Consider the following 22870-nt stretch of genomic DNA (forward strand, 5'->3'; position numbering starts at 1 on the left):
ACAAAGCCACTGGTAGTGAGGATATTTCTTTATAGGGAATAAAATTTTTTTGACATATCATGCTTTGCAATTGAATAAAATAAAAGTCAGTGTACTTATGATTTTCTTTTTAATGTAATAAAAGTCAACATTAGAAAAAGAATGGAGAGTAACTCCCTAGTCATCATTATGCCTATATCTGTCCCATCTGCCTCATGCGTATTTAATTTACTTCCTTTCAATTAAAAAATATTTGTCGAGCATATGCTATGTGTCAGGCATTGCACTGCATGTAAGAAGAGTTATAAAGATAAATAAGATATTTCCCACCTAGTCAAGGAGTCTGGGGTGGGACTTCTCCCTGCAGATAGCTATGACACTAGTCTCCTTGGAGTAAGTGCCTTAAGAGATTCATAAACAAAAGTTACTTTAGAGAGTGCATGTGTTTGGGAAGACTAGGGATGGTCACGCAGGCCACAGTCTCAGCTACGAAATATCTGCCTCTTGTTCTTTCACTGTTGGTTGTACTTCCTGACAATGAACACAAACACAGCTCAAATATACAAGCATCCTTTACTTACCCCTTCCCTCTACTTCTTGACCAACTCTTTTCCTCCATCCCTTGATTGGAGGTGGAAGAGGGAGGGTAGACATCCATAGCAGCCACTCCACCACCTCTCTCATAAGCAATGACTAGAAAGGGAGGGTCATCTTTTCCCAGAAGCCTTTCGGTCCCATTAACACCCCAGATGGCCCTCTTCCCATCTCTGGGACCCAGCAGTCTAGACAGTGGGTCTCTACTAACCCAGGCTGCATGAAGGAGGAGACACACTTTCCTTATTGGATACTTGAGGGGCCCTGGTGTAACAGTGGTCCAGGTCAGCCACCTCCAGGTATCTGCCCCTGGTTTCCTTCCAACCAATTGGTCATTTGTTTAAAAATTAAACTAGCCTTATATCATCATAACAAAATTGGGTTTTACATTCAAGGGCCTTGGGACATCTCTTAAGGTGGTTAGTACTATGATGACCATCTAAAAGGAGTCTTATTACATATGACCTCAAACTGCTGACAGGGCCAGAGAACTGAGGAGTCCTATCTGGCAGATCCTATGTGGATCAAGCTGCGCAAAGAAAATCAGACACAATGGAAATTTTCTAATCCTTGATTTCAGCTTGTGTTTCCTTTTTCCCTCTCTGACAAGTTCCAACGATGAGACGGGCAATTTCCCTCAGTGGTAATGCTAGGGTCAGAGTGCAGTGATTGGTTGGAAGTTTTTCTTTTTTCTGTTATTTCCCCCAGATTGGGTGAAAGTGCTAATGGAGGGTAAACACACACAAGACCAGAATGGAGAAAGAGGCCTGGATCAATGGCCCCACCATAATTAATAGATCAGGAAGGGCTCTCCTGTCTCTCAACGAGATTGCTGCCTGACTTAGACTAAGTCTTATTTAGGAGAGTATCTTACACTGTAACGTTGAGCGGGGAACTTTCCTCGTCCGCTAAGGACTCCTAACATCTCTGTAGATGATGGTGTTATTCTTCTTAAAGTCCCCCATCCCTTTGGAGCCCTGCACTGGAGGAAACCCTCTCTAACTGTGAGAGGTGAGGATTTGCAGAGCATGCAGCATGTATGGGAAGCAGAACATAGTGGTTCTTGTTTGCTTGCTTGCTTTTATAAAATTCTGTCCTAAGTCCATTGAGGTTACATGTTATAGAATAGGCCAGTGAGAAAAACCCAATATTGTCTGTTTCCATTCACTTGGTCCTCTTTCATCTGTGTCTTCTTCCTCTCCCACCTCACACTGGGTCCAGTAGTAGAGAATTCAGGGGATTTACCCATCTGCACAATGAATTGAACATCTTGCTTTAAATATTTTGGGAAACTTCTGAGGGTGAGGCAAAAATTCTGATAGAGCAGGGGTGGAGAACCTTCCCCCCGCCACACACACACCCCCAAGGGCCATTTGGATATTTTTAACATCATTTGTGGGCCATACAAAATTATCAACTTAAAAATTAGCCTGCTCTGTTTGGTCAAACATTTAATTAACTCACCCCTAACGTCTTGGCAGGGCCAGACTAAATGATTTTGTGGGCCTTATATAGCCCCAGGGACAGACATTCCCCACCCCTGTGATAGAGGGACATAGCTTTTGGCATTGAAATTGTCGAGATTAGATGAATCTGATTTTTGACCTCTGAAGCAGATGGACTAGAGTTGGCCATCACTGTCATCTTGATGGCAAAATAAGGTGTCTTAATGTCCATATTGCATGAGCCAAATGTTTGGTGATCTAGTTTCAAGCGATTAGTAAGGTTTCAAACGTGATCTGTGTTTACAATTCTCACTGAGATTTTCCCTTTATGAATAGAGCGATTATGTTACAAAGGAGACAGCCATGACTAGCCTTGAAATGTTTAATTGGTGCCCCTCCCCCCCTTTTATTTTCCTCTCAGATTTTCTTCCCCTCAGACCTGGTGGGTGGAGAAGGGGGGGAAAGGCAGCATTGACACTCTTCTTTTTCTTTTTCTTTTTTTCAGATTCAGAAGAGTAAAAAACACCTCCCAGACAATAAGAGAGGCTGCCAATGTCTTGCATCATTTTAGCTGAGCTTCTTCATTCTCCTTCTTCTCCTCCTTCCACAAAGCTGGGGATGGCATGCAACTTTCAAAAACAAGCCCCCCACACTTGGCCTTGTCTCATGCCATCTCCTCCCAGATGACTGGCTGGGAGCTGGCTTGGGGGCCTTAGAACTCTGGGGGATGGTCCCTGTCCCCCAACCCCCAGAAAACAAAACAACTTGAGATTTTGCACAAACAGAACCAAAACATGAAGGGACTTCCTCAGAATCCTTTGCTAATGCCCTGGCTTTCAAGGCACCCGTCTGGCCTGATGACAGTGGACACCACGGAGATGCTGAGAAAGGCCTGAAAAGGCCACGCACACAGCAGTTGCCATTTTGTTACTGCCCATGCCGTTACTTCGTGTCGTGATTTTTGCACGGGGCTGCCGATGGTGGAGACAGCCGGGCCGGCTTCCCTCCCAGCCTCTGGTTGCCCCTTTCCGGAGCCAGGAACATTTCTTTTTTTTCACCAGGTTCCCTTCAGACTTAAAAAATTGTTCTTAGGCTTTTCTTTCCATCTAAATACTGTGAGATTCTTTTTGTTTTATAAAAAAGATGTTTCCTATAGCAATCTTTATTTGATGCTTAATTTATCTGTGCATTCGTTCATAAGAACCTGAATGTTTCTGCTGACGACCGTGCTGTTCAGGTGGAAACCCAGTGTTTTCACGGGGTAGCATCGTCGCTAAGTGGTTATTGACATTGTGACCACTGGCGGGTCCTCTTCTTTTGGAGATCTGTGCTTTGACTTAACTGCTCTTCTGTCTATTCCAGGAAGTGCTGGGGGCCTTTGTAGCAGGGAGTTGTGGCAGAGAATTCTGTTCATTTTAGTGAGCCTTTAGAGGTACCCAATAGGAGATGATTCACAGCACAAATCAAGAATAAGACGTAGCCTGGAAAGAGAATCAAGACACAGCCCCCTGAAATCAAGTCAGACGAGACCCAATGGAGTGCTGGGAAAGCAATTTTATGGGCCTAAGTGGTGTGATTTGGATGAAACTGATTCTGAAGACATGGTTGTGGTTCACAAAGGAATATGTGAGTCCCTCCCAAGGGGAATCGCATGGATCCGCGTGAACGAGTGGGATTCGTAATAGGAAGAGAGGGCTCTATGCTAAACGCAAGGGTGCTACCCATGGCGCATTTAATTTCTACAGTTACAAAAGCACAAAAACAAACATTTAACAATCCTCTCACTGCTAAGGCAAAATGTTGGCATTTCTTCAGACGGAAATAGGGAGACTATGTTTGTCATCTGCAACGCCTTTGCCTCGCTGAGCCCCTCCCCACAGAAAGGCCTGAAGAACTCTTGCGCATGCCTGTGGCGCCCTGATACTGGAACAGGGTTCTTCATTTTGCCTGGGAATCACACACATTTTTTTGAGCCTCCCCCTGCTTTCCCAACAGTGATCATAGTGAACGAGGTGGTCACACAAATTCAACCACAGCCGTAGCGGTTCTGGTAAATGAGCGAAGCACGCCACAGCTCTCAGAGTTATTGCGATAACTGGCAGTTCATAATGGGCCTTGGTGTTAGGGAGGCAGTGAAGAGCGGCAGGGAGAGGGAGGAGTTAAGAGCCCTGTCTCAAGGGGACAGCTGCCGGTCAGCTATGGGATCAGTGCTGTGTAGGAATCAGAGTCCTTTAAAAATATGATGTTAATTGATTTTAGAAAGAGAGGAAGGAAGAGGGATAAAGAGATAGAAACATTGATGAGAGAGAAACATCGATGGGCTGTCTCCTGCAAGCCCCCTACCAGGGATTGAGCCCACAACCCGGGCATGTGCCCTTACCAGGAACTAATGACCTCTTGGTTCATGGGTCGATGCTCAATCACTGAGCCACACCAGTGGGCAGGAAGGGGGGTCTTGATAAATAATGAAGACTTTATAGGAACCCTCTCCAAAATTTTAAATATTGGCTACTAATTCAGAAACTTTACAAACACTGTGCTGGTCAGAGAAAATGTGCCTATGACCTGCATTCAATCTGTGGGACATCAGTTTGCAAACTGTGGTCTTAGAGGTGTTCTGATCTGGTACAGGGATGGAATACATCCAGTACTTGACTTTGGAACCTGACCTTTTACCTCAAATCAATTCCATATTTTTGTATGCTGGGCTTTGCAGCCAGTCCTAATAGAAAGCCTACAGCTTCCCTTTTATACTCTAACAAGCAAGACTAAACACTATTAAAAAAGAAGACACAGGAATATAGCCATTTCTTTTCTAGCACCAATAGAATGAAAATATACTTCATTTGCTTTAAGTCATTCATTAGCTGAAAAGGGAATGGGAACAGAATTTCATTCAGTATAGACTCTGCTTGGAACTCTCCGTGTGGGAAAATAAAAGCTCCATGTAACTTTTATTTATATATTCTTTAAAAAATCTGTTTTGAAAGGACATTGAGTAAAGATGCAGAATGATCTATTTTTTTTGAAAACATAAAACAATGTGTTATTATGCTATGAATTGATACTGTAGCAGATAAAACATTAAAATAATGATTCCAAGCCCGTATTGACTGGATTAACAACTTCTCTAAAACTCTAGCTCACTTTCTACGATCTGTTGGTTCTCTTGAAACACATTCCTCCAAACTGAGCAGTGATACGGGACACGCTCGGATTGTGGCATCTTACTGTGTGTTACATTATCTCATAGAAAGCAAGGGCTCACACATTGGAATTAAGAATTGACTGGTACGCCGGGAAAGCAGTAGGGACATTCCCACCAAGGACAAACCAAGTTCTCCATGTGCTTGAGGGACAAGTGACAAATGGAGTTTGGGTCCCATTTTACCAAACAGCTCTACATTCAAGTTTTGTTGATGTGGCATGTTTCTGTGGCATAATGACTACCATTGGGAGGTCTTTGTTCCATCTTTTATTCACACCAACTTTTCTTGGTTTATGAGCCTACCAAACAGCTTATGGTAGCACGCAAGGGACTCGTTTCTAACCCATTAAGTTCAAATGGATTTTCTTCCACTGTCCATTTCATTCTTGGAGCTTTTAAAAACCATTGAAAACATCTGACAGGATCCCATTAAGGACCTGGTATACTTAAACAATAAAATGATACCTAAACCTCTCAGAGCCAACGGATAATCTAGTGTACCTGTTTACTTCATTTGCAGACTTAAAGCCATTTTGTTGTGTATCCCACCTGGAACCATGCCTTTGGTAAATGGGGGAAGTAGAAACTAAGGAGCAGTGTTATCACAGGCTGTGAGGCAGAGAGCAGACAAAGGGATGGAGACTAATTTTGTGACCCATATTTTAGGAGTGAAGATACTGGTCTTTTAGTGCCACTTCTATTGTGGATCACCTTTCTCTAGATATATAGATGATAGATACAAAGATGATAGATAGATGATAGCTAGATAGAATATATAGGGTCTTCCTAAAAACATATACATACTCTTGGAATAATTATAAAGGCAATGTTTATTACAATATATTTCATTTTCAAAATTGAGCTTTCAGCTATTAAAGCGTGTATACATTTTTGGGGGATGCCCTGTATAATATATTTTCTTAACCCTTGATCAGAGACTTACATGATAGAAATTACTTGATAACATTCCCATGGAGTATGGGGAAAAACAAAAGAAAAAAGCACAAAATTCTTTTTCTGATAATGAGATAGAGAAGATTCTAAGATTAAAGCCCATGTATGTAGTTTTATGTCCCAAGTAGAGGGGATTTAGGGAATCCAGGAACTTTTTTTTTTCTCAATTGGAAACTTTGTCCTAATACCAAGATCCCCACACATTCCACCAGGAATCACCATGGGTTCACCATGGCGCCTGGCACCCCGCCTTCAGGGGGCACATGGAGAATCGTCCAGCTGAATTCCACTGTCCACCTGGGAGTGCGAACTAAGTCCAAATGTACCCGGCGATTTAGTTGACGTCTTCCATAGGCCAAGCATATCGCTAAAGGCTTGTGCTCTAAGTATATGCAGAGATAGCTAGTAACAGCAGCTTTTCATGAGGGTTGGGAAACTGCAGGTCCTTTGGGGAAAATTGTCAGAGCCACGTGTATGAAAAGATAAAAATTTCCCTATGGCTTTCGGATTTAAGAAAAACAGCAACAAATACAAAACAAGATTCTTCTGAAAATGCTCTTCCAAAAGGGGAGATAACACCAATCCTGTGGATTTATTTCTAAATTCAAGCTGAAGCATTGAAAACCCCAAGTGGACTCTCTTGGAGCAAAGAGAGATTCCATCCGTGCCGTGTGGGGGACCGTGCCCAGCTCTGCCGATGCCATGGTCGGCGTAGCTCTGAATCACAGCAGAACTGGACGTTAAAGAACATCAGGCTGCACTAATGATATTATATTGGATCTCACGTGTGAATAAGTGGAAAGTCATACTTGCAATTCATCAACACCGATCCGTGAGTAAAAGGCCCCATTATCATTTAGAAAATGAACTGAATGGAAAAGCTGGAATGAACAGCACACTATTGCTCTGAAATATCCCTCGAGAACCAAGAGACACTTTACCTGCCAAGTTCACATTTCAGGCGTTAGGGTTTCCTCTCATCAAAGGCCCTGATGGGCACAGAGGTGCCACTAGAGTTAGAATGGAAACAACCGTCTAGCACATGAGGCCAAGTTCACCGGAGAAGTGAATTTGGGTCCAGGGCGGTTAGACAAATGGGAGTGGCCCTCTGGATGTTCTCACCGGACATTTGTACAAGCCGGATGCTCCGGAAAGGTCTGCAATAAGCAAGAACTGCTTCATCGGAAGAACATTTTGTTTTTACCTTAAACAGGAGTGGGATGCACTGAGAACTCATGGAAGTCCCCTTACACACTCTTTCTTCCTGATTATTTGAACCCATGCCCCCCACCTCACCCGTTGTTGTTTTTTTAAATACTGGCAGATGTATTTGAAATGAGTTTACATTTGTTCTGGCTTCTGTGCCCACATGGAAATGGATTGAACCCTGACATCTCCAGGGGCAACTGGGGGCTGAGGCAGGCCGCTCAGTGCCGTGGTAGAGGCTCTTGGCTTTGTCAGCTTCAGCCATGATTCCTGAACCTCGCCCGTGAACCTCGTGGGAGCTGCAGAAGCATTTCTCAGGCACGCCGTGGTGCAGGGTAACTCATTTAAATCAAGTCCGTTAGAACCCAACAGCTTTGGAATGGCACGTTGCTGTAGTCTTTGCTTCTCTGTCGTGCCCTACCTTGGGGTGGGGATTTGTGTGCCTGTGTCTTTGTCTTTGGGTGTATGTGTGACGGCACAGAAACACAGTCACACACCCAAACACATAGATTTCTAGTAAAGACCAGAGGTATTGCCCAGCAACTGATTCTTGAGGTAGAACTGCAGAGTATACATTTTCCTTTTTCTTGCTTTGATGATATTTTTATACAATTTTGTATGCTGTAAAAAGTTTTTAAAAGTATTTGCTATTTTTATTTGTAGAGCTCAGGTAGGATTTTATCAGCTCTGGGGCCCACGGTCCAGCCAGATTCCTCCCCTCACCTAATTTAAGAGTCCGCTCTCTTTTTCATACCCTTTCTCTGACCTTTCCCTTCTTTTCTTCTCATTTTTGTACCTTTTTGCAAATTCCGTCTTTTGCCTCTGACAAAGCACACCATTCTGCTTGTAGTGTTGCTTTAGCACATGATGGGAAACACAAAATGATGGGGAAAAACCACCGCATCTTGTTCCTGTGTAATCCACATGAGGGAATGTTGGGTAGGAGGAGTCAGGGAAGAGGGACCAGATTGGGGAAGGGAAGCAGGAAAAGGGAATTTTCATGGGAACTCAGATTCCCAAAGCCAGGAGAGTCACGTCAGGCTAACGTGATGCTGTTAGCGTCTTCCCCTGCACAGAGCACAGCTTTTGCTGTTACAGGGTTTTTTTCTCCCTAGGATGGCGGGCCCTCACCCTGGTGTGCACACTCTCCTAATGAGGGCGCTGGCCATATGCGAACGGGTAAATCGGCTCATCTCAGCCTTAGATTTTGCTGTTGTTCAGCTGGATTTGTGGGAGCTGCCTGGATGAATGTCAAAATGCTTGTCAAGATTCAAAAGAGGGAGGCAAGCAGAAACCAAACCCCAAACCCCAATTCAGATCGTGCCAAGTGAATAGTTCTTTGGAGGGATCTGGAAGGGATCTCTGGGTGTGTTCTCAGAATGCTCCTCTGCAAGGGAAGATGGCGAAATGGACGGGTCTCTGTTTTATGGCAGCGATAGAATGGACTTCCACGATGTGAAATATGCTCCAAGCCGATGAAAGGCAGGTTGTAATTCACATTTGTATATCAAAGGGCAAGAGAATGGCCATTCATTCTAAACAAGAATGTTTTGTTCCCTGTGATACTGGCTTGTACTGAAACTATTTCAAATGTCATGGTGTTACATCTCCAAATGCAAAAATAAAACATAGGGACTCGTGTAAAGCAGGGTGTGCTAACTGCTCTCAGTAAATCCCGTGTCTGTTGTAAGTCTTTATTGCACAGAGGAGGCTGACGGTCCTCCATGCATACTTCCCCCCAGCAACCAGCAATGAATACGTACCTATATGTTCTTCTGGTTACCAAATAAAGACAATGAGTTCACCTCTTGATTGGAATTCGAAAAATGAAAAGGCTGTTTGTTCTTTTAATGTTTTTCCTGGTTGTCTATGTACTGTCCCAGATGTGGGGCTGTCTGAACTTACTCAGCAACCCATCTCCTTCGCGTTCCTCCAAACGCCACGTGATGCCCAGGTACCCATGCTTTCGCCTGCACACTGGAAGATGCACATGGTGTATCGTGCCTCATATGATCTCTTTTGAGGTGGATGGGTTATCAGAAGCTCCTGGGAGGTGTAAGAAATGCCGGCAGTCATGGAATTAGGTTGGCTTCCATATGTTCAGTTTTCTTCTGGGTACCGTGATATTACGGTTTTATAGTCCTGCGATGCTAGTTTTCAAATTCCAAACATTTTTCCTTCTCCTCTTGCGAGGGCTACCTGGCAATATTTTCCTTCTCTCCAGCCATGAACTTACAAAGTCTGAGCAGGTAATGGTCCTTACCCCTGTGTGTGGGCGTACAAGTGGCTTTCCTCCTTCAGACCACCACTAAGAGGGGCTCCCCTAGTGGTGAGGGAGGGTATTACACAAACTCCACCCTCTCTCCCTGGCCACCTGGCCTGTTGCTCCTGTGTAGTAATTCCACTGGATTGTTTTTCTGGGCTGTGGTGTTCGTCTAAAGCAGCTGTGCTTGCCACACATTAAAATACGTGTTTTTAATTTTTTTTTTTCTGAAAGAAAAAGCAGTACTTATTTTGAAACATATCAAGAAGTATGATGCAATTAAAATCATTGGTAATACCTTACCCAGTGATTATCCCCTGTCAGTTCTTCACTGAACTTCCTTGTGGTTTTTGCTATACATTTTTACACAGTTGAGGCCATTCAGTCCAGTACATTTAATTTTGTATTATGGTTTTTACCCATATACTATTGGCTTGTTAGCATTGTCCCATTAAAAAAACACACACACCACATACCTCTTTATTAATGTAATTTAAATAGCAACGTAATATTTTGTTTTGTGACCCTAGCACAATTTTACTTAACCACCTCTCTGTTGGACAATTAAGTTACACACTTTTATTTTTGACAGCTGTAAATAACGTAGCAATGGAGCTCTTTGTACATAAGGCCTGGTTGAATTTCTGAATATCTCCACTGGAAAATTTTCTTAGATGTACAATCACCGGGCCAGAGGTTGTGAATCTTTTTTCAGACTCCTCATTCACATGCCCAACCCCAAAGCATATTCAAGTCTTAAGACCACCTCATTTAAGCCGCACGTAGTGTTACATGTCTGAATAGCTCTTGTGGTTTTGATCATTGTTCTGTGTGATGAACGGAGGTGAAGTCTCACAGAAGCAAGCATAGTACTGTTGGCGGTTGCATCGTGGAGGGAAAATGTTACTAAAGACTCTGCATGGGCCGCTCTCATTAATTTACTATCAGAAAACAGCTCTTGGGAAGCGCAGGCAGGTGCGAACCCTCACACTCTCAGGCCTCCCACAGCCCTGAGCAGAAGGTGGACTTCTCTGGATGCTGTTTTGTCAAAGCTGTGAAAGGGCAAAAATGATGATTTGTTCCGAGGCATCAGGCGATGACGGCTCGGTGATGTCCGCCACACCCCTAATGGGACACAGAGAAGAGGTTGGTAGATGTGCTTAGCAAAGGGGATAGATCGAAGCTTGTGGATATCAATCGGGCAGCCTTGCAATTGCTAACCGGGAGGGATGGAGGATGCCTGGTTGACAAGCATTTTTTCTAGTTTAGTCTTTCAGCACCCTCCCCTGCCTGGGGGATCTGCTCGTGTCATAACAACATTGCTATTGTTGGTCTGTTACTAACGATGACACATGGTCTCAGGGCTCTTACATCACGCTTTCCCAGCAGCCTTGGGCTTGGCGGGGCCACCCCATTGGGCAGAAGGGAGATTTTTGGTTTGAGGTCAAGCTGCAAGTCACCGGGGTTTAGTGCTAACCCCACGCCCTGAGTCTTAGGTGTGTGTAGTTGCCCCAAAGCGGTCAGCAGTGCTTGTCATTTCCATCGCGGTCCTCTTTTCCAGACCTCCTGATGAATTGCATTTATTGCCCTTTAGCTGAACCAACCAAGGGCATTGCTTTGAAATATCTGAAAGCTATTCGTTTGTCAAGAGTTACTGCCAGCCCCACAAGCCGCGGTGATGACATTTCTGCCCCGGGCTGACTGATGGGGTTGTTTACTCTTTGGGCATTCAGATACTGTAGGTCAAGGACGATGTAATTCATGACCTTAAGTGCTTTTCTCCCAAAGATGACATACCAGCTACTTTACACACACACACACACACACACACACACACACACACACACACCCCTTTCTTTTGAATGTAAATAACAAACATTACGTTGGCCAAGCATTTTCATGTGTGTATTCTCACTTGATCCTCACAAATACATACAGAAATTGATGTTTTTAAATCTTTATAGATGAGGATAATGAAGGTTAGCTAACGCACTGATGTAGTTATTTACTCGTTTTCATTTTACCGACCTCAACTATTAAATATTTCAGAATTCTAAAATCACATACAGCCCTAACCGGTTTGGCTCAGTGGATAGAGCGTCAGCCTGAGGACTGAAGGGTCCCAGGTTCGATTCCGGTCAAGGGCATGTACTTTGGTTGGGGGCACATCCCCAGTAGGAGGTGTGCAGGAGGCAGCTGATCGATGTTTCTCTCTCATAGATGTTTCTAACTCTCTATCCCTCTCCCTTCCTATCTGTAAAAAAATCAATAAAATATGTTAAAAAAATAAAAAAAATAATAAAATCACATACATTTAATCAACTTGTGCTTTTTTGTTTGTTATGAAATGTTAAGGCAGTGGCCGGCAAACTGCGGCTCGCGAGCCACATGTGGCTCTTTGGCCCCTTGAGTGTGGCTCTTCCACAAAATACCATGGCCTGGGCGAGTCTATTTTGAAGAAGTGGCGTTAGAAGTTTAAGTTTAAAAAATTTGGCTCTCAAAAGAAATTTCAATCATTGCACTGTTGATATTTGGCTCTGTTGACTAATGAGTTTGCCGACCACTGGGTTAAGGAAGCAGAATAAAACTCCAGGCAGCGAGTTGAGCGAGGGTAGACAGCGTGGACCTGGTGCTCGTTAGCATGCAGCCACTCAGGCTGATAGGCCCTCCAGGGCCCAGCACTAAGTCATGAAGTAGATCTGAGTTTCCTGGAAAAGCAAATAAAAATGAAAAGAAGCCATTGACAGGATTCACATCATTCCATGGAGGTAATGCTCACCAGTTGTTTAGAAGAAAGAAGCCTCCCTGAGGGCTGAGAGTGATGTCTTTCAGGAACTTTGAAAATGCTCAGGCCCAGGCTCTACCCCAGACCAATTAAAGCAGCCTTTCTGGGGGTATCCGCAGTTTCTTTAAAATCCCCAGATGCTCCTAATGCGCAGCCAGGATTGAAAAGCGCTGATGGTGAATTCTGAGTCCCCGACAGGAGCGAGATCTACACCAAATCCCAGGGTGAGCTCTGTGTCCCAAGGCCAAGGCTGGCTTAGAGCAGCAGAGCAGGTCGGAAGCTGGCCCGGAAATGCATTCTCCAGCTCGGGTTCTGATGTTTTCCTGGGGAATGGAAGGAGGGGGAAAGGTTTTGGAAACTGAGTTGAGTATTATTCCCACGCATGGAACTTTGAGTATCGTGGTTGGTAATTTGGTGGCTGTGGAGTGGAAAATGATTTCAGGAGCCCACCCTCAGTTATTGGGGAGCCAGAGAAAGGCTGATTCAGAAACTAATCACCCCAGTGGTGCCCACTGAAGGCCTGGAGAAATTACAAACAGGTTTATTTTATGCATCTCTGCCTGCTACCTGTCTATGACTCCCGGTTAGGAGAGGCACTGATGGGTAAACCTCTGGCTCCATCCCTTGGAGATTCCGCTTCAGGAAAGGGCAATGGAAGCCATTTATAAAAATCACCCCAGGGGGTTTAATCAATCATAGGCAGGTTGGGACCCTCTGAGTTCCCCACCAACTCTGACATCATGGAGTCTCCAAGACGTGGAAAAGAGCGACTCAGCACTGACTGCCAAGGGGGCTGTGGATCAGGCCCGGAGAGAGAAGCAGGGTCTGATCCGCAGCCTCCATGGCAGCTGTTGATCAGCCCTTGCCTCTTTTTCTTTCCTGGCCTTGCCAGCAGCTGTGGGGGCTACTGATCAGCCCTGCCTCTCTGATCAGGCCTGGAGATAGGCTCAGAGTCACTGACTGGCATAGAAACTGACCAATCAGAACCAAATCTTGGTGAACTGTGAGGAGCCAATGGCTGCCTAGGAAGTGGAGCTTTTGATGCTGACTGGCATAGCAACTGACCAATCAGAACCAAATCTTGGTGAACTGTGAGGAGCCAATGGCTGCCTAGGAAGCGGAGCTTTTGATGCTGACTGGCATAGAAAATGACCAATTAGAACCTAATCTGGGTGAACTGTGAAGGCAGAACCTAAGGTGGGGGCTGAGGAGGGGTTTTAAGGGTAACAGCTGTTTGGTGTAAAGTGTAAGAAAGCGGTTCAATTTTTTAATGACTGGTTTGGCAGTATAGTGCATATGGCTGGCTATCAGTCCAGATATAGGGATTATGTATTTTTGTCCGCCAAGAGCATCTCATCCTACTGAAAAAAGGCTTTCCCCCCGATTTAAGCAATCCTATACTATAGAATCTATCTATACTAATAAAAGGGTAATATGCTAATTAGACTGGGTCGACTGGCCATCTTCTGGATGTCTGACTTCCTTCTGGACAAAGCCATGGTGGTGGGGGCTGAGGCAGAGGCAGTTAGGGGCGATCAGGCTGGCAGGGGAGGGCAGTTGGGGGTGAGATCAGGCCGGCAGGGAAGGGCAGTTAGGGGTGATCAGGTAAGCAGGCAGAGGGGTTAGGGGCAATTAGGCAGGCAGGCAGAGGCAGTTAGGGGCTATTAGGCAGGCAGGCAGGTGAGCAGTTAGGAGCCAGCGGTACCAGATTGCGAGAGGGATGTCCAACTGCCGGTTATCCTAAACTGGCAGTCGGACATCCCCCAAGGGGTCTCCAATTGGAGAGGGTGCAGGCTGGGCTGAGGGAACCCCCCCCATGCACGAATTTCATGCACCAGGCCACTAGTAGTAGTAGTAGTAGTAGTAGTAGTAGTAGTAGTAGTAGTAATAATAATAATAATAATAATAATAAATGATAACACAGAAGACTACAATGAAACAGTCTCAAACACCATCCCAAGTGTATTTCTCCACACCTCACAGGGACTCTGGGGCAGGGAAAGCTTACCTATCCCATTCAGCTCCAAGATCCTGCTTCATCTGAGGGGTCATCTGTGATCTTCACCCAGGAATTTGGTGACTCAGGAAGACTTTTCCCAGTTAACACAACCTCCATTCACAGCATGGCAAGTAGACTTTATGAAAAGTGTGGGTAGATTCAGGGGACTTGTACCAGAAAGCACTTCACATGGAAATATTTAACTCCTCTGCCTAGGAAGTGTCTCTGTAAAGTCAAAAACAACAAAAACTAAATACAAAATAAAAAAGGAGAGAGATGCAAAGAAAAAAAAGAATTGTCTGCATATCTGCCAGCTTGGACTTCAGGCACCTGCCGTGTTGCTGGATTCTGGCCTCCAGGGCTCTTTGGATGGCAAACTAAGGAAGTGAATGAACAATAAATATTATTTGTATTCAGATATATAAATATATATGTACATTGTCTATATGTGTATATACATCTCTCTATATATAAAAGCCTAATACGCAAAGTGTCCCCTTGGGAATTCAACCAACCGGGAGTTCAATTGCTCCCTATGGCGTGCGCTGACCACCAGGGGGCGGCATAGAATGAAGGGAGGCCCTGGCTAATAGCCGGCAGCCGCTAGGAACCCTACCCATGCATGAATTTCATGCACTGGGCTTCTAGTATCCTACCTAATAAAAGAGTAATATGCAAATTGACTGTACCTTCGCTACACCCACAAGCCACGCCCACCAGGAAAGCATCCGCCAGAGGCTTTCCCGGCCTTGGGCACCAGCGGGGAGCCTGCGATGGATCGCAGGGAACTGGGGGTACACTCCTGCGATCCATCGCGGGGAGCTTGGGGTCCGGCCTTGGGCACCAGCGGGGAGCCTGCGATGGATTGCAGGGAACTGGGGGTCTGCTCCTGCGAGGGGGTCTGCTCCTGTGGTGGATTGCAGGGAGCTGGGGTCCCCTGCCCAATGGGCGGTGTCTGCGATCACAGGGAGCTGGAGGTCCCCTGCCCAGGCCTAAAGCTTTGGCCAGAGGCTTTAGGCCTGGGAAGGGCACAGCCCGTGATTGGTGTGAACTATAGAGGAAACACCTTTTCTGACTGCACATTGGCTAAGCTTCCTGTATGCCACTGGTAATATTCTTAGTAACTTGGGTAATAAGAATCCAAAAAGGTGATCTAGGGTTTTTCCACCACACTTCTGGAGAAAAAAACGAAGGTCCGCTGCTGGAGGGCTAAGAAATGTCATATCCTGCCCTAGCCGGATAGAGCCTCGGCTTGCAGACAGCAGAGTCTGGGTTGATTCTGATCAAGGGCATGTACCTAGGTTGCAGGCTCCTCCCTGGCCGGGGCACAGATCAGGGCTCATGCAGGAGGCAACCAATCAAAGTGTTCCTCTCACTTTGATATTTCTCTCTGTCTTTCCCTTTCTCTTCCACATTCTCTAAAAGTCAATGGAAACATATCCTTAGGTGAGGATAAAAAAACAAAAAAGAAAGAAAGAAAGAAATCCATATCCTATGAAAGACACATTTTGAATTGCCTAAAGAAAGTTGTCATTTTTTCTTGGTGAAGGGACTGGAGTCATGTTGATGAAAACACCTTGGTGGCTGTGGTGACTGGCAGTGGCTGCAGCAGCGGGGTGATGGGGCTGGTGCTTTCCCCTGATCAGCCCGTTTGCCTCCCACAAAGGGAGGCCAGACTGCGGCTTAGGCCCGCTTCACGTGGGGATCGCACCTAAGCCATCAGTAGGACATCCCCTGAGGGCTCCCAGTATGTGAGAGGGGGCAGGTTGGGCTGAGGGACTCCCCACCCCCAGTGCACGAATTTCGTGCACTGGGCCCCTGGTCCTATATAATAAAAGGCTAATATGCAAATCAACCAAATGGTATTATGACTGGTTGCTATGATGCGCACTGACCACCAGGGGGCAGACACTCAATGCAGGAGCTGCCCCCTGGTCGTCAGTGCACTCCCACAGGGGGAGCACCGCTCAGCCAGAAGCCGGGCTAATGGCTGGGGAGTGCAGCAGCAGTGGTGGGAGCCTCTTCTGCCTCTGTGGCAGTGCTAAGGATGTCCGACTGCCACCTTAGGCCTGCCTAAGCCGGCAGTTGGACATCCTCCGAGGGTTCCCAGACTGCGAGAGGGTGCAGGCCAGGCTGAGAGACCCCCCCCTCCCAGTGCATGAATTTCATGCACCGGGCCTCTAGTTTATATATAAAATAAAATATGTATGGGTATATGTATGTACACACACACACACACACACACAAATGTCCTTTTGCAGATCAATTCAGCCCTCTTTAGTTTTGCTCTCTCTTTCCTGATCCACATACTGGGGGCTTCCTTCTCATTCCCACAGAGCCCCTCAACTGTTTGTATGAACGGAAGATATTCCTTTCCTAATATGAACTCCATTGGCAGCTTTGGGATTGGGGGAGACCTTCATACCCTAGCATCTGTGTGGTCTCCCACACTCCCTGAGTGCTCTCACACATCTTGACTACTTCAGTCCTCACCAGCACACTTTGATGTCATTGTTATTGCCCTCCTTTTGCAGATGAAGACCTGAGCTTCCAAGAAATCAAGTTAACATATTTAGGGTCCAATAGGGAGTAAAGGGACAAAGCTGGGGCAAACCCCTGATTCCTTGATCCTAAGTTCAGAACGTCCCTTCCACAGCAGGATTCTTTGCCCTGGTGCACGTTAGGATCCTCTGGGGGCATTAGCAGTCCGATGCTGGAGCTCCTCCCTGGTCCCAGGAAGCCAGGACCTCTGGGCCAGGTGCTCATGCTACTGCTTATTCAGCAAGTTTCCCTGGAGAGTCTCAGTGCAGCCCTGCGCGGTGTGTTGGTCCCCGACATCCCAACCTGCCAACCAGGAGACTGAGAGTGACCTCACGCGCAGGTGTCGAGGCTGCTCTCCTGGCTTTTCTGGACCATGGAATACACGCTGCTTACAACCTCACCTAACCTTCTTCCAAACATTTCCAGACCCAGACTTTTGGATCACCTGATAACATTTCAGAGGAGCATTTACCTGTCTGAGAGGTCTGTCCACAATCCTACTTTTCCTCATCCTCTTCCTCCTCTTTGCAGGCACAAAGAAGCACTCTCATGGCTCCCCAGCCCCGAGCACCAGCTCCACAAGTCGCCTCACCTTGCCAGGTGGGTAAATGGCATCGCGCCGTGATCTCAGTGATCACAGACAGCAGACAGAACCGCTTTCTCAGGTGTTGAGGTTAGCAGTTGATAAGCTGGGAATCTGGCCCCATACTAGCCAGTCTGCTCCACATGATTGGAGGGCCTGTCTCACCCACTTTTGTCAAGTTCCTCCAGGAATGGCCCTGATAACTCCATACTTGGTTCACAGTCTCTCCTGCTTGCTGATGGAAAGAACAGAGTGTTGTTCTTCCTTAATTTCACCTGGATGTGTTTTGGAAGTATCTGGGAGACAGATGGTGCAGGGGAATGAGTATGAGTCTTTGGTGAGAGAGACTTGGGTTCAAATCCCAGCTCTATCATGTTCAAACTGTGCAAGCTCACTCCATATATGGGGCTTCTTGCTTTTAAGTTTAGTATAGTCCTGACTCACAGTGGGTGCTCACAGCTAATCTACCATCGGGAAACATGGAAGTCATGCACGAACCCTGCTGGATCCCATCTAACATTTTAGCAGGAAATTTTAAGCATTCATGATGATTCTGTATAATCACTATTTAATACGAGAGGCACCTATTGGCCGTTCTGTCTCCGTGTGTACACAGGCTTACATTCTTTACCATGATTTAATTTTTACAAGTAGAACTTATAAAACACATTGTTTGGGGGAAGAGGTTATAAAAGGAAAACATAAACATAGTAGAAAAACTAAAAAAAATAATCTATACTAATAAAAGGGTAATATGCTAATTAGACCGGATAGACCCGATGTCTTCCAGACGTCATTTTGGATGTCCTTCCTGACAAAGCCAGGGCCTGGCTCGGGGAAGCTACCTGTGGTCCCGGGTGCTTGCGGCTGGCCTGGGGTAAGCTGGCCCAGGTCCCAGATGCCTGTGGGCAACCAGAGGGAAGCCCGGGTCCTGGGTGCCAAAGGGAAGCTGGTGCCGGCAGCTGGGGGAAGGAAGGTCTACTCTTGCACGAATTTTCATGCAGTGGGCCTAAAGTAAAAATTATAAGAAGGAAAATGTTGCCAGTACTACCACTCAGAGGTAACCAAAATGACTGTTCCTTCTTTATTAGATTTTTCACTCCCTAGGGTGGAATTATACTCTTCATGAAATTTGTCTCATCTCTTTTAAAATTTGCTATTACATCATGAGATTCCCCCTGTGTTATTAAATATTTTAAGAGTATTTTAGTGCTTGACTAACATTTCATATGATTAATTTATACCATAGTTATATGCAGAGGCTTGACTACGTGGGAAGTCAATGCCCCTAACCCCTGTGTTGTTCAAAGGTCAACAGTATATTCATTGATAATTTACTATTAATGTAGCTTGTATTTTTGTTATTATAAACCAGTAGCCCTGAGCACAAATCTGTGTGCCAGTAGCCCTCCAGTAGCTGTCCGCCCGCTGCCCTGCCCTTCTGTAGCTCCGCCCGCCCCTCCTCTCCCTCGCCTCCCCTCATAGCTTGCTGCCCTGACCCCTCCTGTAGCTCTCTGCCACCCACTTGTAGCTCGCTGCCCCACCCTCCTGCTGATCCGTGATCCAGTCGTTAAGCAGTTGGTTGTTACGCTTCATGGTGTAATGACCATTTGCATATTACATCTTTTTATATAGGATAACCTCACATTCTTGTACATAAATCTTTCTATGGATTGAGGACAGATTCCTATATGTAGAATTATTGGCTCAAAGAATAGGTACATATTTAGGTTCTTGATACATGAGAGTCAAAGTGATTTCCCAAAAGGTAGCATTATTTTATACTCTCAGTGAAGTGTTTGCCATTTCACTGTGCTCTTGCTCATATTAACATTAATATTTTACCAATTTGATGATGATAAAAAATTATATCCATATGTGGCTCATATTCATTTTATTTTTTTAAATTGTTTTCCAATGTTAATTTGTCTTTTACATTTCTTCTTTGGGGAATTACCAAATTTGATCCATTCTGAGAGGGACAGTGCCTAGCATTTTGGTCGCTGATACAGAAATGTTTTGCAATCAATAGTGTGTTATAATTTAATTAGCATGTTTTCTTGGTTATACAAGATTATAAAGAAATAATAGTTTACTTTATAATCAGTGGCATCTTAGCTTAGATGAAATATAATCTGTCTATCTGTTTTTTCAACCTCAACTTCTGTAGCTTCCTCACCCCCATCCAACAACTGGACTTGGTGTCCACCCAGTAGGCCTTGAACTTTCTTGCCTCTGTCACCCCACCTGAAACATTGCTTCCCTTTCCTCCCTGGCTAATTTCTTTTTGCAGTCCCTCCAAATCATCTTGGTAGCATTAATACTTACTTATAAGGATTTGCTAAGAAGACCTTTTACCCACTGAGAGGTGGCTTTTTCCAGGGTGGGGACTGTCTTATTCTTTTTTTGCCTTAGTGCCTGCCAAGGTGACAAGCACATGTTGGATACTCATTAGTATTGATAAGGCTGGATGGATGGGTATGTGAGCGGGCACTGTTTATATTAATTTATGACTGTACAAAAAGCAGCCATCCTCAGGAAAAGGCTCATTTTCAAGTTTGAATTTGCATTAACTATACTAACTTGCTTTTTAGTATTGAGTCAACCTTGGTCTGTAGTCTCTGGAGGCCTCTTTCATCCTTTCCTGCTTGTGCCCTTAGGGCCATAGACATTAGGAGGAGAACAGCTCTGAACCAAGCAACTCCAGTGTGTAGGGATGGTGTTTGCTCTTCTGTGGAAGGCCATGACATTCTAGGGTGAAGTGGGATCTCTAACATCATCCTGGACATCTACAAGGATGCAGAGCTGACCTGGCTCCTGTCTTCAGTTCTGGAGGCCTGCTGTTGGCCTGCTGGGTCTCCAAGGCTTATGAGCCAGAGTCTCAGCCACTGTGGCCTTGCCTTGGTTGAGCAGTCTAAACTGGCCCAAGTTGGGTGTCTTAGGTCCTGAGTTGGGACCACTCCAAAGCTGTAGAGTTGGAGTGGATAGCTCTCATGCTTTGTCTATCAGACCCCCTCCACCACATGTGTTATGATGGCAGCTCACTACTTCTTCCTACCTCAGGAATATCACATGTTGTCTCCCTCTGACTCAGGTGCCTATACCTCAAGCTGTTTGTGCTGGCTATCAAACAGTTAAAAATATCTTGTTTAAGATACTCAAAAGCTCAATGGAGGACTAATAATCCTTAAAAAACAATAAAGTAAAATTATGCAGAAACAAAACTACAAAGATATGTAAAACAAATAACGCTAAAATATTAAATGAAATACAAACATATTACCATTCAAATTTTAAAAAGAGAAAGGAAAACTCACGGTGGACCGAAGATGAAAAGAAAATTCATGTTGGGAGATAGTCCTTAGGACTTTATACTACACACGACATAGAGAGAGAATCAGATCACAAATGAAAGAGCATGAACTATAAAACTTAGAAGAAGACACAGGGATACATCTTCATGACCTTGGATTAGGCAATGATTTCTTAGATAGGACACTTAATGCCCAGCAACCAAAACAAAAAAATAGATAATACAACTTTGTTAAAATTAAAAACAGTTGTGCTTCAAAGGACACTATCAAGAAAGTAGAAAGAAAATCCACAGAATGGAAGAAAATATTTGCAAATCATTTACCTGATAAGAATCTAGTGTCCAGATGTGGAAAGCATTCTTACAACTCAACAATAAAAAGACAAATAACCCAATTAAAAAGTGGGCAGAGGATTTGAATAAACATTACTCCAAAGAAGATATACAAAAAGAATGTGGAAAGATGGTCAACATCATTAGTCATTAGAAAAAATCAAATCAAAACCACAATAAGATATCACTCCACATGCACTAGAATGACAAGAATAAAACAAGTGTTGTCAATGACCTGGAGCAAGTGATACCCCCATATATTGTTGGTGATGAAAAATGGTGTAGCCACTTTGGGAAGCAGCTTGGTAGTTTCTCAAAAAGTCACAGAGAAAAAAAAAAGTCACAGAGAGGGACCATATGACTCAGTATTCCACTCCTAGGTATATTCTCAAGAGAATGGAAAACATATGTTCACACAAAAGCTTGTCCATAAATATTCACAGCGGCATTACTTGTGATATCTACAAAGTGTAGAGAAACTAACTGTCTATCAACTGATGAGTATATAAGTAAAATGTGGTATATCTGTACAATAGATTATTGTTCAGTCATACTAAAGGACTGATGTACTGATATAGTCTATAACATAGATAAACCTTAAAGACATTTTGCTAAGTGAAAGAAGCCAGACACAAAAGGCCACATATTATAGGATTTCATTTATGTGAAATATCCAGAATAGGCTAATCCATAAAGACAGAATGTAGATTAGGGGTTGCTAGAGGCTGGGGAGAGAGGAGAATAGGAAGTGAATTATCATGGGTATGATTCTTTGAGTGGCAATAAAAATTTTATGGAATTAGATATTGCTAATGGTTGTCCAACCTTGTGAATATACAAAAACCACTGAACTGTACACTTTAATGGGGGAATTTTATGGTATGTGAGTGTATATTTCAATAAAAGAGCATGGAAGATAGATAAATGGCTCAAAAGACTCAAATTCTTATATGGAAAATGCACCTCAGTTGCCATCCTATATTATAAAAGGCTAATATACAAATTGTCCCCTCGACCAGGAGTTCAACTGAGAGTTCGACCAGGGGACGGGGCCGGCCAGCCAACCTCCCATGTCCCCTCCCCCCCGCCGGCCTGGCTGGACCCCACCCATGCACATATTCATGCACCAGGCCTCTAATACCTAAATAAAACCAAATGCATGCCTAAGAACAGTGTGAGAGGGCCTAAAATTACAACAAAAATGAGAAAAATCTTAAATACTATGAGAAACTGGTTATGTTCAGGGAAGCTACAAGCAGGTTGCCTATAATAAAATGGAAACCAACTGACAGCAATATTTGCCTTGGTGATCGTAAATGTGGGAAGACAATGAAGGTAAATCTTCCATATGCTGAGGGACATACTTCCACAAGGAAAAAGTGAACTCCAGAGCAAGGTGTGAGATACAAGGACTAATGGTGCACACACAAGTAAATAAAACATGCTGGTAAATTTGAGTAACTAGTCACTATAAAAATAATGTCCAATTTTGTGTTAAAATAGGCAACAAGCTATTGAGGGAAGGAGGGTTATTCCATAGGAGTTAAGGAGTGCTAAAATCTATTTTGTCTTTGGGAAGAACTTTGTAATTTTGCAAATTTTTAACATAAAGAATCATCAGTAAAATAATTTAAATATAACCCACAGCATCTAAATCAGCAAGAGAA

At 44.4% G+C, this 22870-nt stretch overlaps 1 protein-coding gene across 3 annotated transcripts in view; it reads left to right on the forward strand.

Annotated features, from left to right (window-relative positions):
* PDE1C (phosphodiesterase 1C) overlaps window positions 1-22870 on the forward strand; it is a 288406-nt gene that overhangs the window by 255471 nt on the left and 10065 nt on the right. For all 3 annotated transcript variants that reach the window (XM_054726097.1, XM_054726098.1, XM_054726099.1), the window contains one exon: window positions 17506-17574. In XM_054726097.1, the coding sequence (XP_054582072.1) occupies window positions 17506-17574 (69 nt within the window). The remainder of the gene's footprint in view (window positions 1-17505; window positions 17575-22870) is intronic.

The sequence above is a fragment of the Eptesicus fuscus genome, chromosome 14 (genome assembly GCF_027574615.1).
Source record: "Eptesicus fuscus isolate TK198812 chromosome 14, DD_ASM_mEF_20220401, whole genome shotgun sequence".
Taxonomy (NCBI): Eukaryota; Metazoa; Chordata; class Mammalia; order Chiroptera; family Vespertilionidae; genus Eptesicus; species Eptesicus fuscus.